The following is an 18187-nucleotide window of genomic DNA, read 5'->3' on the forward strand; positions in this document are numbered from 1 at the left end:
GACTATTCCGCCTGAAGACGCGGTATGGGGAACTGAAGGGGTATGGCCTCTGCAGAGCACATGTTGTACTTTGTAGCTGGAGTATGTTCACACATGTTAGATGGATAATATGGAAAAATATAGATATTTTTTTTTACCTGTGCTATCACTCAATCGGTCTCTATAATCTTGTCTGTAGGGAGTACTTTCATTCTGAGAAAATAGATAATAAAATATATGTGTAACATGCAGCTATAAACATTTCCAAAACTGAATAATAAAATAGTTTTAAGTCAGCTATGTGTCAAAAATAATATTTACTGCATATTCCACAAAACATAAATCGAAATAATCTCATGAAGGGGACAAGTACTTGTTCTAGATATTAAATTTTAAGTCAGAAGTGTATAGTCATTAACATTCACAATTTTATTTTTAACAAAACATACTTAAGATAAAGATATAATTGTGGGGAGATACATTACACTGAAGAACATAACATGGAGCCATTCAGAGCCTATCATGGGTGTATAGAGGACAATACCTTACGCTAGCTACCTAATGTTTTGCATAAAATGCGCAACATTGTAAACCATACCTGACTACTCTCCCGGAATACCCGGGAGGCTCCCGGAAGAGTAGGCAAAACTCCCGAAGTTTGGCAAAATTAACGGCAACGAATGAAGGGGGCGTGGTCTCTATTCAATGCAGCTTTTTAGAGTGGGGGCGGGGCTATGGTGACGTGAAATGTCACCACGCCCTCTTCCTGCCCCATGTCACATCACTTCTCCCGGTTTTCCCGGGGGAGAAATCTTTGAAGTGGGCATGTATGTTGTAAATGCAGTCTTCACCTTTGTGGAAAGGGTGTGTGTGTGTGTGCAGGGGGGGGGGGGAAGGATTTTACAATTTCCCCTTCCCTTAAACCAGTACACTGGTGGGGGTCACTCAGTTGGATCACGTACTGTTTGCAGGATACAACTATATCCTAAATAGATAGACCACTGGAGGAGCAATTGTTAAAAGTCCAAGGGACCTACAGAGTGGTTGAAATGAGATACAGCTCCTGATTGGATGAAACGGTTACCTAATAAGAAGATATATTTTGTGGAAATCACTGAGCCAGATCCGTAGTACTTACACCTATACGGGGACTTTTGTGAATGTTGAAAAATGCCACTTTATTTGGCATCAACCTATACTTTAGGTTTAAGTACAAACGTGCAATTAGTTTATCTTCCTAACTATTGGAAAATGCAAAATAAAAATTATTATAATTTCACTCAAAATTCGTACAACTAAAATTCCTAGATACTGTACCAAAATATATCCATTTAATTCTGACTCTATAAACATTACCTTGTTGCTCTGCTCAGAGAAGAAAACGTCTCCTTTGGCTGAGAGTGGAGTTGATGTTGAAGACAATGGAGAGGACAAGTCACTTAGCTGTAATGACAAATGGTTGTTCATTCGTTACATGTCCTACACAATAGGATGTGACAGTGTATAGAGGACAGCTGAAATGACTGCAGTCACTAACAATGACATAGCTCCCCTGGTAGAGATAGTTATACAACATACACAGAAAGTGAATGTACAGCGAGTGTTCACAACCTCACTGCACAAAACATTACAACAAGTCCTGTATCTAGACAGACACTGATTGTGCACACATTATCCCCTAATACAGTACCCCTAATATAACAATAGAAAGAGAGATACAAAGTAGAAAAGAAAGAGCCTTCCACCAATTGTCTGTGATTTCCTGCTTTCCTCACAAGTGGTCTGTGTAAAGATCAGCGCACACATCGATTATATATATATATATGTGTTGCTGTCAATATTGAAGTTCTGATTGGCTACATATTGTTCTATCTCCACCCACATAAAAAACTAGTGGCATCCTGGACTCGCAAGAGATAGGGAGTAAATACAATGATGCGCTCATGCAGAGTATTGGACCGAGGGAGACATCTTTTTGGTGACATTAGCTGGTATTAGAGGTCATGTTTGTTGCCCATATCATTAGACAGCCGACTTGCATAGCAGACTTTCTCTGCTTTCCTGCAATGCATTGATTTTAATGGAGAAAGCAGTTTGCTCCACAAATCTGTGCGCTCAGTGGGCGGCGGTGGATATTGGGAGGTGGCAAGATGCCGTACAGTGTGACATGCTCTACTTTAACTTATCCGTGGCCCATTTCTGCACGGTCAGGTCATGTCTACCCATGGGCACAGGCTCTTACTAAGTCACAAACATGGACAGACTGACTTATGTAATTGTTCGAAGAGGGAGACAAGCAGCTGACAGCCCATGGTTTAAGTGTTGACATCTTTTGTGGCACGCATCTATTCTTTAACAAGTTCGCTAGATGTTACAGAGATCCGCGTGGATAGGCGTCTGCAGGGGTGCAAATGTTAAGTGGCATGAAAATTACACCCATCTAAAACTGCAGTCAGAAAACCAAAGTAACAGAAAAGTACAGAACAGTAATAGTATAGTAGCCTTCAAATCAGACATAATAGAACCTTCATCAGGCCAGAACATATGTATAGTTACAAAGAACAGCTTATAAATACAAAGCACAGCTTAATTGAGAAAAAAAATGCACAATGTAGACAGTCCTTTTGTGGGCAAAACCAATTTTAAGTAGATTTCACTGAATCAATTCATTAGCAGCCAGTGCCACAATGTGCCTGGGGCGGGAGCACCTGAGCCCTCACCCATTTGTCTGTCAGTCAGTCTCTTAAACCTTTATGGGAGCACAGTGTAACACCGATCACTTGCGCTTCCTCCTGCAGCCAATGTTACAGGAACATTGACCAGCAGGAGGAGGGGTACACGGGGGGAGGGGAGGTTTCGCTACAATTATATTTTCAGGCGCTATAAGTTGAAGGAACATCTCTGTTTTTGTCTCACTAATTGTTCGTAAAATGATGGAATGCCACGCTGTGGGCCTCATTGACGAAGCTCGCCCAATGCCCACCACAAAACACCTTGTGTTTGCAGTGGTTCTTCTGTCTGGTCCACCCAGAAAAAAATCTGTAGAGGTGCAAAAGTGCAAACGTCACCATGGTCCAACCTCCTATCGCTTTATAGACATCTGCTTCATTTAATAAAATGGTCGGTTTAGCCTAGGTTGTGGCTTAAATCAACCAAGAGAGTGAGGGGACATCATGTAGGTGTGTGTGTGTGCACACATGCATGTGCAGGTGTGTGCAGGTATGTGCATGTGGGTGTGCTGATGTGTGTGTGCTGGTGTGTGTGTAGGTGTGTGCTTGTGCGTGTGTAGGTGTGTGCATGCTGGTGTGTGTGTAGGTGTGTGCATGCTGGTGTGTGTGTAGGTGTGTGCTTGTGCTGATGTGTGTGTAGGTGTGTGCATGTGGGTGTGCTGATGTGTGTGTGCTTGTGTGTATGTAGGTGTGTGCTTGTGCTGGTGTGTGTCTGTGTATGTCATATGTTTTTTATTACATTACTGATAGTGGACAGAGAAATGTGGTTCTCTGCCAAACTGCAGTTGCAAAATGGGTCCCATTGAAAAAAAACAGAGATTGCTGGCTCTAAGCTGGTGCAAAAATCAAGTCATTTTAAGGGGTGTTAATGTCCGTGTGACCCTCCATACAGTCCCTATAAATGCCTCCTTTCCACCTCTTTATCTCATTTCAATAATCCTGTTGGCAACAGGAGATCTCGCTTTTGCATGGCTCTTCAAAACTCAGCGTATCGGTGTGCCTACTGAGTACATTGTAAGGTACGCCCTAAGTCCACCCCCCATATAGCTTCTGCTCCTCCGCAAACACCGACATCTTGCTCAGCAATCCGATACAGTTTGGCTGAAATCTAATTGTACGGTGCAAATCCAGATGCACGGAGGAACCAAAGCTGATTAGTAAATCTCCCTTACAGAAAGTGTCATCTTTTAGCAAATGTTTCTATTATTAGCTTTCAGCAGAACTTTATTACATATTTCATGACTCCAGTTCTTTTTACTAAACACACACAATAATACGACATTTCATAAGGTTTTCTTTACCTGTAAAGGGCTGATAGGAGGAGGCGGAGCTTTGCGTTTTTTGGGAGTCCCACTTCTCTCTGAGCTTAATCTAGTGACTTGATCATGCTGGAAGTTTTATAGGCCAGAAAAATTGAGCTGTTAGTTGGGTTAGTAGAAAATCTAAATAGTTATAGAACTATGGCACATGCCGACTACTGATTGCTAAGGCGGAGTAAAAGATATCACAAGGAACAGATGCATGTGTTGTGGTCACATTTGTCCCAGATTATAAGATCTCCTGTTTCTGGAGACTCTATACATGCAACAATTAATATATACATACATCTATATATTGTATTAAACAAGGCAGGGAAGAGTAAAGGCATCACCATTTGTAGACATTACACATTAATATATCATAGATTAAGCTTAGATAATAAAAAATGGCAGCCCAAGTGCAGCTAAGTACCCAAAATTAAACATTAAATAATATGATGCTCTGCCAAGACGTTATAAATGACATATAAATGTGCCGTAACTACATTATGCCAAAAGATAGGAGAACAGGACCTGATAAAATAAACTTGTACTTTCCCTTCCTACTAATCTCTAAGAATGGTGTTACCAAATATATAGGACAAGCATCAATGTGGACTCCGCTCTCTCGCTGACTCCCCTAAATGCTGCTGCTGCTTTATATCACCAGTTTTAGGGGGTGTTATATTAATCAGCAGTTATTGGTTTATTCTGGTGATTGTATTTATCGTTTTGGTGTTAATATACTAACCAATAATTATACACCCAAGCAGAGAGGTTTGTTAACCCCTTAAATTTATTCTTGATATTATATTAAGCCCTAATGTTGCCCTTACTGAATTATACAAACTTTAAAGTGCCCTCGACTGTGTAATATTTCTTTGTCCTACAATAGTTACTTATATTAACAGAGTGCCCCCCCCCCCCCAGTGCCGGTGCTAGGGTGCATGGCGCCCTAGGCATTTTGTAAAAATCGGTGCCCCCCCCCCCCTGCAAAAATCGGCCCTCTGCTCCCTCCCCCCGTCTTTCCTTACCTTGAATCACCACCGCCGCCTCTCTGCTCCGTCTCCTCCCCTCCACTCACTGACACTGTCGGGCTGTGATGATGATGTCACGGCCCGACAGTCAGTGAGTGGAGGGGAGGAGACGGAGCAGAGAGGCGGCGGTGGTGAGCAATAGCCTCTTCCCCCCTCCCTGTGGATGTATCTGCATGCTGTGCGGCGGCCGTGAAAGGTATGGTCAGCGGTCGCCGCACAGTTTTAAAGTAATGTTCATTCTGTGGCGCCTCCAGGCGCCCTCCAGAGCCCCGCGCCCTAGGCAAGTGCCTAACCTTGCCTAATGGGAGCGCCGGGCCTGCCCCCCCACATATTTGCTAGCCTAGTATTTGGGAGGCTCATGGATTAAACTTGTATAATCTAATAAAGGAAAGATATTAAAAAAAAACATATTGAAACGATTTTTCTATAATGACGATAAATGTGTTTCTACTATGAAATACAGGTACCTGTAATGGCTTGGTCGGGCTCTTCATTCCTGTACAAATATAGAAGAAGATGGAATGCATTTACAAGACTGAAAAGCCCCAATAATTGCTTTCATACAGTTTTTCTATGAGTAACTGTAAAGTTATTTGCCAACGTGAATAGTCTTATTTTCATCATTTACATACATTCTGGTAACTCTCTCTCTCATTTTTTGTTACATGTATCCATCATTAAAGTAACTATTACATTATGGATTAAAAACTGAATCACAGTTTCTGAAACTAACTTCCAAATCTAATCTAAAAACCAGACTCCTGTTCTATTGTATGTACAGTATACTTCTGAACACACTATATGATAGATTTCCTACAAAAAATTAGAACAATTGTATGGTATAAAATGTATCGGATACTTAAATAGCAGCACAAATCCCACTGTAGCAAATCGAGCTCCATGTGCACATGCCAGTGTGTTTACATGAATATTTTTTGGAAAAACATAATGAGAAACATAGAAATACTGGTACACATGTAACGGCTGGAACAGCTACAACAACCAGATGTTTGACGTATTTACATATTTTTTTTTTTTTTTAAGCTATTATTGTTATTCTTAAATATGTATTGTAATAAACTATACAATGTCCCGAACGTTAGCTCTGATTGTGCAGAGTCGTTCTCTTGTGATGTTATTACAGTCACACTGACACATTTATTACAGAAGGGTCACTGTGAGATCGGGGATAACTGGAATAACTATTGTACTGTAACAAACAGAGGAGCGTCGCATTGCTGGAGTAGCATTCAGTACAACCGATGTTGTTAAAATTAGTGCCAGAGCTGGCGACATTGGAGAGTCAAGTAATTTAGTGGCTGGAAAAGGCCAGGTTGTATTATATGTTGCAAAAGATGAACAGTACACCCCCCACTCCCAAAAAAACAAACAAACAAAAAAAACATTTAAATGCCCTATAAACAACAATTTTCCATACATATTTGTAACTGATTTATTAACAAATTTAGACGTCACACTAGGTGGTAGGTACCATTACTTGGTACTAATGGGCATTATTATAATCTCTCTCTCATCTCTCCCCCTCTATACAGAGCTGGATTAAGGCTTCGGGGGGGCCCGGGGCACTTAAGACAGGGGGGCCCCTAAGATCTAAAATTAAGGGCATAGTAACACATCCTGCATTACATCACCTACAGCCCACAGTATGACACTTACAGCTCTCCCAGAGGGCTCGCTTAGGTTGTCTGCATAAGAAAAATCATTGCTTCCACAAACTAAAATACTGTACATTAAAACAATCATCAAAACACCACATTAAAATGGGTATTGACACCACACATTAAAACTAGCAATGATATTACACATTAAAAATACCATTGATAATGTACACTAAAACTAGCAATGATACCGCATGCTAAAACTAGCAATGATACCGCACTTTAAAAATAAAATTTATAATGCACATTAAAACTAGCAATTATACCGCAAATTAAAATACCATTGATAATGCATCACTGGGCATGGCCAGGCCACCATCCTACAGACAAAAAAACTGCATTGTTGTGTACAGCATTGAACAGTCACCAAAAATTGGGATTGTCCCACTAGAATCACAACATTTCACAGACTTTGCTGCTCTCTCCTACCTGTTCTTCTCACTTTCACCACCTGTGCTGCAGGTTTCTTTAGTTGCGGCTTGTCTGGATCCTGGAATGTTAGGGGCCCTATTTGGAGAAAAAAAATGGGTACATTTAGAAAATTACAGCCACCCCCGGCGTTAAATCAGTACCACCCATGATTAATAATTAGGCCTTCCTCCAGCCCCAGCATTAAAATAATAGTATTCACATTTAATAAATAAACCTATTTCCCTCCCTACAAACAGCCCCAGCAATAAATTAATAGTAATTACATTTCAGAAATATACCCATTTCCCGCAACCGTCACTGCCATTAAATAATTCATAGGCACATTTAATAAAGGGACCTCATTCTCCCCAAACCACCCCATCTTAAATTAATTGTCCCCACTATTGTGTCTCCCCCCCCCTTTTTCCTCATGCTGTGTCTCTCACCCTTTTTTCTTATACTGTGCCTTTCTCCCCCCTTTTTTCTCATGCTGTGCCTCTCCCCCTTTTTCCTTACTGTGCCTCTCTTCTCCCCCTTTTTCCCCCATAGTGTGCCTCTCCTCTCCCCCTTTTTCCTCCATATTGTGCCTCTCTTCTCCCCCTTTTTCCTCCATACTGTGCCTCTCTTCTTTCCTTTTTCCTCCATACTGTGCCTCTCTTCTTTCCTTTTACCTCCATACTGTGCCTCTCTTCTCCCCCTTTTTCCGCCATACTGTGCCTCTCTTCTCCCCCTTTTTCCTCCATACTGTGCCTCTCTTCTTTCCCTTTACCTCCATACTGTACCTCTCTTCTTTCCTTTTACCTCCATACTGTGCCTCTCTTCTCCCCCTTTTTCCGCCATACTGTGCCTCTCTTCTCCCCCTTTTTCCTCCATACTGTGCCTCTCTTCTTTCCTTTTACCTCCATACTGTGCCTCTCTTCTCCCCCTTTTTCCGCCATACTGTGCCTCTCTTCTCCCCCTTTTTCCGCCATACTGTGCCTCTCCTTTTTCCTCCATACTGTGCCTCTCTTCTCCCCCTTTTTCCTCCATACTGTGCCTCTCTTCTCCCCCTTTTACCTCCATACTGTGCCTCTCTTCTCCCCCTTTTACCTCCATACTGTGCCTCTCTTCTCCCCCTTTTACCTCCATACTGTGCCTCTCTTCTTTCCTTTTACCTCCATACTGTGCCTCTCTTCTCCCCCTTTTACCTCCATACTGTGCCTCTCTTCTCCCCCTTTTACCTCCATACTGTGCCTCTCTTCTTTCCTTTTACCTCCATACTGTGCCTCTCTTCTTTCCTTTTACCTCCATACTGTGCCTCTCTTCTTTCCTTTTTCCTCCATAGTGCCTTTCTGCGTTATTCCCTTTTTTTTTTTACTTACCTTTCTGTTAGCTTCATTCTTCTCCTCTCTTCTGTCTTCTTTTTTCTTTCCTGGTCCTCTCCGCGCTGCTCCTCACTGAAGGACAGGCGTGAGTTGATGACGTCACGCCTGTCATTCAGTATCAACAGTGCAGAGAGGAGGGAGGAGGAGGTACGCCAGCGCCGCGGTGAGGTGAGTAGTGTATCTTTTTTTTTTATTTTTACTACCCGGCTCCCCCCACTAACGAAGGGAGCCCCGAACCCCCCCCCCCCTCCCGCCGCCATTAGAAAAAAAAGAGTGAAAATAAAAATCAGTAGAAGTTATGCGCGCTGCGGCGGGGGGCCCTCGGAGAGAGGGGGGCCCGGGACACATGCCCCCTGTGCCCCCCCTTAATCCATCTATGCCTCTATGTCATCTCTCCCCCTCTCCCTCTATGTCATCTCTCCCCCTCTCCCTCTATGTCATCTCTCCCCCTCTCCCTCTATGTCATCTCTCCCCCTCTCCCTCTATATCATATCTCCCTCTCTCTCTATATCATATCTCCCTCTCTCTATATCTATATCATATCTCCCTCTCTCTATATCTATATCATATCTCCCTCTCTCTCTATATCATATCTCCCTCTCTCTCTATATCATATCTCCCTCTCTCTCTATATCATATCTCCCTCTCTCTCTATATCATATCTCCCTCTCTCTCTATATCATATCTCCCTCTCTCTCTATATCATATCTCCCTCTCTCTCTATATCATATCTCCCTCTCTCTCTATATCATATCTCCCTATATATATAGCATGTTACTAGGGCAAATTATTGCTAGAACTGTACATTATTGCTCATTACCACTGCTAGTATATCACTTTACTACTACTGTGCTCATCACTGGGAATATTACCACTGCTCAGCACTACTACTCTTATTCTACTCCATCTGTAGATCTGTATATGCCCATGTGTTATGTTGAGCATTTACAGGAAATAACTGCTATTTATCGATGATACAGCTTAAAAAGTCACAGAGCTCTATTATCGAGGCAGATCTGCTTATTGTGGTTGCCGTTGCATTAAACAATAGATCCAGTGATTAGATACAACATTGTATGTGATGCATAGACTGAGCTGATCTGTTGTACCCAAGGACAGCAGCAATTAACAAATCTGCTTGGGTAATATAATTAAGTGTGTAGTGAATCTGGCAGCTGATTGGACAAGCACCCTGGCCCATCCAATGAGGTGCCACAATTAGACTAGTCTTCCCCAATGCTACTAGCTCCTCCACCTGTAAACAATTGTTTGTGATCAGGTAATAATGAGGATGTTTAACCCCTACCGCAGTACCGTATGCTGTTGTCGCTGGGTAATTCATTAACGTATACAGATCCGTTACATTGTATACAATGATTGACATAACATACCATATTCTTGGCTGGTTTTTGATAGAAGAAGATTGAGGATGTGTTGGTTCCCTGACGATCTAGCGTAATGAAGAGCGTCTCGGCCCAGGGCATCAGTTACCGTTAGACCAGCGCCTCTATGCACCAAAACGTCTACCATGTTGAAGTGACCAGCTTCACATGCTACCATTAGGGGAGTCCTGGTGGAAGAATGACAGACAAAGTATACTGATGTAGTCCTCTAACAGTCACTTTCACCGCATCTACTGACACCAGATGGGCTATTTACGTGTGGTTTGCTTAGATATACTGGTACTTAGAAGGCCCTGGCTATACACACCACATATATAGATATATATTTAAATTTAACAGACCATTTGTTATTTAACCCTTGAAGACTAGACTTTACAATACATTGTTTTCACCAGTAATTTTTTTCTTAATCTGCCCAAATAAATAATGTAATGTTTCGTTCCAGGTAACACATGGCATTCTTTTGGTAACATATTGGAAGAGAGGACTTTTTATTTTACAGGCACTAGCTAGAAAAAAAAACCACCTCACTCTGAAATTCTCCGAAGTACAGAAGCATGAACTATGTACCCCTCACTCTCGGGGAGTTAAAGAGGCCGGAACGGTATGACGCCCCTGTATCGCACATGCAACATTCCCATTTGAACACTATTTGTACGGATCACAGTTCCAGGAAGTGAATAAAACACTTTCTGGCACCGTCAATGGACCTGCCGACTGTCATTGAAAATATTCTATTCCTGACAATTTTATACAAAATGTACTGATGGCTTAAATAAAATTGCAGCTACATTATTTATATATTTCTTGAATGTCCAGAAAGGTTAAAACAGTAATATCTAAAGGTAAACGGAGTCCAGGGGTGACAACAGGGGGACTGTAACCCTATTCAAGCCCAACACCATTGGTGTGGTGAATGGTATGTGACATCTAGTACTGTTTGAGGTTGTCATGATTTTTACGGATATCTATTAATGTTTTACTGACTGTCAGTAAATTTACCTGTGGTTGGCAATAATGATCTTCATTTCCTGCCTTTAGAATTACGTTTATAAACGTCATATTGTGTTTTGGGGGTTAGAAAAGGAACAGAAGACAGCATTATTATGAAGGGTTATAACGTGAATAAATTCAAGTCTAAGATTATAAAGGATTTTGAGTGTACTTATTGGTTTTGATTTCACACTAAAAACTTTCACTCTGCTCTGTAGACAAAAGTCTTAAATTTATGAACCATAGTGATGAAATGATACTAACACAGCATATATGAAATAATAAACAATTATATTCCTCTCTCTTACTGTCTAACTATTTACACAATGCTGTTCTGCTAAGGACCACTAAGCTATTATGCAAGTACCACCTATACAATAGCTCTTCCATAAGTGAATATTGAAAAGTTTCAGGATTTCCGATAATTATCTGAAGTGCTGGCTACACACAGTAAGATATGATTGGCCTCATCAGCGAGCATTTCGATCTGTGGCCAATGTATCCACACGTGTGGGTGGCCAAAATAAGAAGCTGGTTGTTTACGGGTCAGAGTGAACGGTCTGATCCCGTGGGACATTTGTGTGGTTGACCAATGACCACACACATAGCGACAGCAGAAACCAACTGCATATTTTGACCAGAAAGGATTAACTTCCTTATCCGAGGCCATTATGGGACAACATACAAACTGGCTTTGTGTGTAACCAACATATGCCTAGTTAAAGACACAGGAAATATTTTTTTGCAAATGATTCCATATATATTTATGAACGTTATACGACGCCTGTTCATACCGGATCAGCTACATGTTAGATTTAATGGTCCTTTAACTAGCAACCTCCACTGAGTTCTGCCGTTGTACAAAACGGGTGCTCCTGCGGTCTTGTATCTTTCCTCATTAAAGAAAAAAATAGGTCACATTTATGTACATTTAAAAAATATCAGGAAATGACACATTCTGTCTTTGTAAATGTGTAACAATAGAAGCCTGTTGCACTATGAGCAGTATGTGTAAAATAAAGTATCTTGTGTTCCAACCACTAAATGTAGACGTAATTACAATACGTTTATGTACTCGGTGCAGACATGAAGTAAGGACCTCTGCCCTGGACTTTACTGCTTGGGTTTAACAATTACCTTTTGTTTTACTACAGAACATGAATCAGTGTCTATGTGCTGACATGAGCATAGATTATTGGGGAAACGATACATTGGGGAGACATTTCTCTTCCTGCATTCCAGATTTACTTTCATTCTGCCCTAAGAATTGTGTCAAGAGCTTGTCAAACATTTCTTCAAAGCGTCTCCTCTCTGGATGTCTGAGTATTAGGTAAGAGGAAAATGAGACAGGCAGAGAGAGGGAGAGCGACAGAAAGAGAGGGAGGGATAGACTGAGGGAAAGAGACAGGGAGGAGAGAAACAGAGGGAGAGAGAGCACGAGAGAGACATAGAAACAGACAAAGCGAGAGGGAGAGGGATAGACAGAGGGAGAGAGACAGTGAGAAAGAGAAACATAAAGAGAGATAGAGATAGAGAGAGAGATGAGGGATAAACAAATATGGAAAGAGAGAGGGTAAATGACAGAGAGGGAGGGATAGACAGATAGAGAGAGAGAGACAATCAGAGAGAGCAGGAGAGAGAGAGAGAGAGAGAGAGAGAGAGAGAGAGAGAGAGAGAGAGAGAGAGAGAGAGAGAGAGAGAGAGAGAGAGAGAGAGAGAGAGAGAGAGAGAGAGAGAAGGATAGACAGAGCGAGAGGGAGACAGAGCGAGAAGGACAGAAACAAAGACACAGAGACAGAAAGTGAGAGAGAGACAGAAAGAGACAGTGAGGGAGGGAGATGATAGAGGAGAGACAAATACAGAAAGTGAGAGAGAGACAGTTAAAAAGAGAGAGACAGTCAGAAAGAAGAGAAGCACAAAGACAGAATCAGAGGGGTAATGACATAGAGAGATAAAGGAAGGGAGACAAAAAGAGGGGGTATTAATACATTATCATTAGGCATGAAATCCTGGTCTTGTGCATTCATTAAATCTGGAATGTATCTTACTGTATATATAGTAGCTTTTTGTTACATGATACTACATTGTGGTTTTCCTGTACCCTTGGGAGTTTAAAGGGTCCTGTTTGCTAATTTTGCACTAGGGCCCTGAAAGCCGTTTATTGTACATAAGAAACCGTTTCAGGAACGCATCATACCTAATACCTAATGATATTTACCTAATACCTAATGATATTTACCTAATACCTAATGATATTTACCTAATACCTAATGATATTTACCTAATACCTAATGATATTTCAGACAAGGCTGTGACTACAGAGGAAACACTTTTTCTCTGCACCCCAGACTTTCAGTCTCTTGTATGTGTACCCTCCATATTTATCAACCTGTTTAATCAGAGTAGACTTTCTCATCTCATGTTAGAGTACCAAGTACTCCAGTGATAATTTACAGACTTCAAAGTGAAAGGATCATAAAACCTATAGATCTTTGAAGTGATCGGCCGTCGTACCAGTGAGCACTGCAAGGTGCAGTGTATGCTGGGAAACAGGTGGGTTCTGGTAAAAGGACAGGCACTGTTCTGCTATACGCAGACGGGAGGGGGAGAAATTTTCAAAACTGTTCCATGGAATATTTGCCAAGTTCCAAATTTGGCCACAAAAGTTTTAGCCTTTAGTGTTCCCATTCCTACCCCAACCAAACAGCAGAATGATCTGACCATTCTGTGAATTTACAACTACAGTGCGTAAGACCATCTAGTGCAGGCCTGTCCAACCTGCGGCCCTCCAGGTGTTGTGAAACTACAAGCCCCAGCATACTTTGCCAGTAGACAACCTGTTGATAGCTGGAAGGGCATGCTGGGACTTGTAGTTTCACAAACATCTGGAGGGCCGCAGGTTGGACAGGCCTGATCTAGCGGGATGGATTTCATAACAAGGAACATTTGACACCAACATCTTCCTGCATCAGTGCGATAGCAGCCGCACATCACTGCTCTGTGCTGCCGGGGACCCTGCTCCTTCCACTATATAACTCTCAGGCTTGTCTCCCCTCATGTCATGACACAGCTCCTGTTACAAGCAGCCTTGTCATCACTGACATAACCACACCAGCTCACCACACTCATCTCTTGAAATAATCTGTGCTGCTCTGAGCTGAGTATATGTATGATGTGATTGGCTACAGATTATTATATCCCCATACATTCAAAACTGCAGACACATGAACGAGCAGGACATAAAGGATGGTAAGGGGGCTCATCCATTGTCAAACCACCACAATGTGCCAAAACTGTCATCAAGATAGTAAAAGAAAATAGAAATGGTCTTGTATGGGATGGACTTTCTAAAATATATCACAGCATGCACTGACATATAACGTGCAATGGATTTCATAAGTAAATTAAGCTGTTCTGTCTAGGAAAGAAAGCTAATTCACCAAGTATCACTCTGTGTTACAAAATATGATTTTTACTTTAGTTTGTCTTTGAATAAATGTTTCCAAAAATAAGTAATGTAATAGAACAACTAAGAAAGTTGTTAATAGTCTGTATGTATGTCGAAATGAAATGTTATCGAGTTTGAAACACAGCTTTCCAAAAGCTCCAGTAAGAATTGGTTAAAGTATTCCCTGGTGTGAATGGAGGAGTGAGGGCGGGCCTCAATTACTGAAGGCCAGTTTGAGTCTGGTTAGCAGCTGTAAAGGTCAGCCTGCACAACTATTGCCTGTGAGTTGGACACTAGGTTCCCCACAAATAGAGAGGGAATACTTGTCAATAGTAGCCGAACAGGCCAGGATTTATTTTGCGGTTTTGTTATTTACTTTTGTTCCCCATAAAACTAGCTACGGGCTAGCACACTCAGATTACTGGACTTTTGTGTCATGTACAGTCTGCCGCTTTGCAAAGTGCCATCATGTAGCCCCAGAGATGGCATCTGCTATCTGCCATCATAACAGTAGAGTATTAGAAATGTCAGAATTCTGACTAAATTATTCTCCAGATTTCATGGATGATTGGTATATTGTCCCAAACTTTGGGACGGTTTGAAAGCCAGATCTGCGTGCGTTTGTGTGTATATATCCGTCTCTATGGCTGTATGTACACACCTGAGTCTGTGTGTATATATTCCTATAAATCTTGATGCTGTTGAGGTGTATTTTAAACTTCTTTATTTTATTGTTTAATTTTGTATTAGTTTCTTTATGGATTTATTATAAATTATTGTATGTTATGCATTTATTTTTCTGTGTTTGCATTGCAAAAATTTACAGACAAAAGGGGTATATTAAAAAAACATCCTGTGTTGATCATTCTACCGTTTATGCACTTGCTTGCTAATGCCATTCTCAATCTTTTAAGCCTAGCGTTTCAACAAGAACATGTTTGATACTTTGTAGCAAATAGTTTACTCACGGTTAAAGAATTCAACGTTTCAACAGCTACCAAGATATATGAAACCCACAATAAATGATCTATTTTAAAACAGCCATTAATCCATCCAAAAAAGTTCAGACTAGACCAACTTGAACACAATACTTTAAAAACATACCTCAAACCATGGAATGACATTCCTACTCCATGAGACAATGTGTATCTGTAAACACTTGGGGAGTAATTATCCTGCCCTTATCAGCAAAATGAGTGAACTGGGAGAGGAACTGAAACAGAGATGCCTACAGATAATGTTATATAGGGATTATTATGTCATTTAAACCCAAAACTCTTAAAAAGTACTCAAGTCTCAAATACCACCTCATTTCTCTTTGTAGATTTTCCAAAGTAGTTTCTAATGTTAAAAATAATATTATAATTTATCCCAAAACCTATTTACCAGATTAAAAATAATACCTGGGATTAGACAGAAATCTATAGAATATGTTTTTTTTTAAAAAGCTGGTAAAAATATTTTTGGGAGACTATTTACAGATTTATTAAGATATTGAACAAATAAAATTGTCCATTTAGACAGTACTGCATGTCCCAATAGTGAATAGTCCCTGCAAATGATTTAAAAATGCACAATTTCCATGAAGCTTGAGACTGGACCATCACAAAAAAGCCAATAATCCCTGCACGTTCAGAAACCATATAGCCATCTTTGAATATCTGGGGCTGAGACACCACCTGCTCTGGCTGTCCCGGGCTTCCTGAACACCACCAGCCTTATATCTCCAGGGCTCCCTGAACACCACCAGCCTTGTATCTCCAGAGCTCCCTGAACACCACCAGCCTTGTATCTCCAGAGCTCCCTGAACACCACCAGCCTTGTATCTCCAGGGCTCCCTGAACACCACCAGCCTTGTATCTCCAGGGCTCCCTGAACACCACCAGCCTTGTATCTCCAGGGCTTCCTGAACACCACCAGCTGTGGATCTCCAGGGCTCCCTGAACACCACCAGCTGTGGATCTCCAGGGCTCCCTGAACACCACCAGTCTTGTATCTCCAGGGTTCCCTGAACACCACCAGCCTTGTATCTCCAGGGCTCCCTGAACACCACCAGCCGTGGATCTCCAGGGCTCCATGAACACCACCAGCTGTGGATGTCCAGGACTGGGGAACCACCAGCTCTGGACGGGGATTTCCCAACACGACCAGACCTCTATATCCAGGACTCCCCAAATATCACCAGTTCTTGACTTGCAGGGTTGGAAAACCACACTTTGGACATCAATGGCCCCACCACCTCTGGAACGTTTGGACACCAACAACTCTGGATCTCTGAGTCTCCCTGAACACCATGAGCTTTGTATTTAGGGAGTTTTAAAAAGACATCCAGCTCTGTATGTCCGGGGCTTTCTGAACACAAGTACATTGACATATTAACTTGGTGTTCAAATACTAGTGACTATAAAGGTATTATATATTATATTGCCATTTAAAAAAAAAATGTCAGCCACACATAGCAATCACTATTGCGTATCTGTAGCACAAATATGTTGTTACGTGTAAAAATTCCATACTTACTTTCCATTTTTATCTGTAATATTTATGTCAGCTTGGTGATCCAACAGGCATTTGCACGCCTCTAGATGGCCATATTGAATGGAAATAAGTAGAGGGGTGTTCCCATCCTGTTTAAAAACAAATAAAATATTACAAGATTCACTAGTATGAGAATGAGCGAGTGTACTGTAGACACATACATCTGTGAAAGAAGAGGATCATAAATGTATATTTCCATTCGGCTACCCTGCATAAAGCTGTTTCTGGGACAACTACTAGTCGTGAGCCGTTTAGACTTGTGGGAAATGAGACAACAATGGCTCTAAGCATTGTGACCCCTGCGAGTCTGTTCCATGGGATGAGGGGGGTACAGGTAAAAACAAATTTCCTTGGAAATCTCCTTTTAACAGGAAACACAGAACCTCAAGTTACATAAATTACGCAATATGCCTTATTATAGTCACAAAGTATTACTATGAACTATACACGGATAGAGGAACACATGCATCATTCTTATCCTTATATAAACTATCGTTTATTTCACAGCTGGCTTGTGGTTTTCATTTATTAGGTGTAAATTGAAATGTACATTATAATCTTCACTCAATGTGTTGACTTATGGTGAATTCTAAATTACAGTGTTGCAAGTTTGTCTGGCACTGATAGGATAAAGACAAGAGCTTAATGGGTCAAGTTATCATCCAAATGCTGAATGTTATTTGACAAAGAGGAAGAGACAGAGGAAGCAGCGATATCAGGGAAGATAAAACTGGAGACACAGATAAGATGACAGACTGAAACCCTTGGCCACACAGCTAATTGAAGACATAACTTCACTGCTTAACTAAACATGTAAAGGGCCACTCCGTTCCAGTGTAACAATATAACCACAGACTGATACATCTGGAATTCTAATCAGAGCTTTTGTAACGTAATACTGGGATCTACGCTATGGAATAATATAGATCCTGCTTGTACAGAAGACTGAAGGAAGCTGAACTATTTACATGAAATACATAAGAAATCTGTTGTTAGAATATGATCCTCAGGAAGCGAAAAACGTTCTCGTTTTACTAGTGACGAAAAACAGAAAATGGAAAATGCTTTATTTACATAACAGAAATTCAAACATCTCTATGAGTTATATAACAGAAAGTTCACAATCAGTTTAGGAATGTCCACAGGGAGCAGAAACAGCGCTGGGGGATTTTCTAACATTAATAAAGTTTGTTGTGGTTTTTTACTGTATCTTTTAGTAAAAGACTGAAGATTGAAATTGAAAGGATAAGATTTTCTATTTATATGAGGAATCCTATAATGATTGTCTATTTGTGAGGCACTATAGTG

General features: G+C 41.1%; 1 protein-coding gene across 6 annotated transcripts in view; it reads right to left on the reverse strand.

The window, feature by feature from the left end:
* The window catches only part of RAI14 (retinoic acid induced 14), a 120376-nt gene that overhangs the window by 12676 nt on the left and 89513 nt on the right, over window positions 1-18187 (reverse strand). For 2 of the 6 annotated variants that reach the window (XM_075184536.1, XM_075184545.1), the window contains exons 8-14: window positions 16862-16968; window positions 9889-10067; window positions 7152-7229; window positions 5511-5539; window positions 4010-4096; window positions 1336-1422; window positions 138-192 (exon numbers count right to left, since the gene is read on the reverse strand). In XM_075184536.1, coding sequence (XP_075040637.1) covers window positions 138-192; window positions 1336-1422; window positions 4010-4096; window positions 5511-5539; window positions 7152-7229; window positions 9889-10067; window positions 16862-16968 — 622 coding nt within the window. The remainder of the gene's footprint in view (window positions 1-137; window positions 193-1335; window positions 1423-4009; window positions 4097-5510; window positions 5540-7151; window positions 7230-9888; window positions 10068-16861; window positions 16969-18187) is intronic. The other 4 variants (XM_075184555.1, XM_075184573.1, XM_075184564.1 and 1 more) reach the window with 3 other exon arrangements.

Source organism: Mixophyes fleayi, chromosome 1 (assembly GCF_038048845.1).
Source record: "Mixophyes fleayi isolate aMixFle1 chromosome 1, aMixFle1.hap1, whole genome shotgun sequence".
In the NCBI taxonomy this organism is placed as follows: Eukaryota; Metazoa; Chordata; class Amphibia; order Anura; family Limnodynastidae; genus Mixophyes; species Mixophyes fleayi.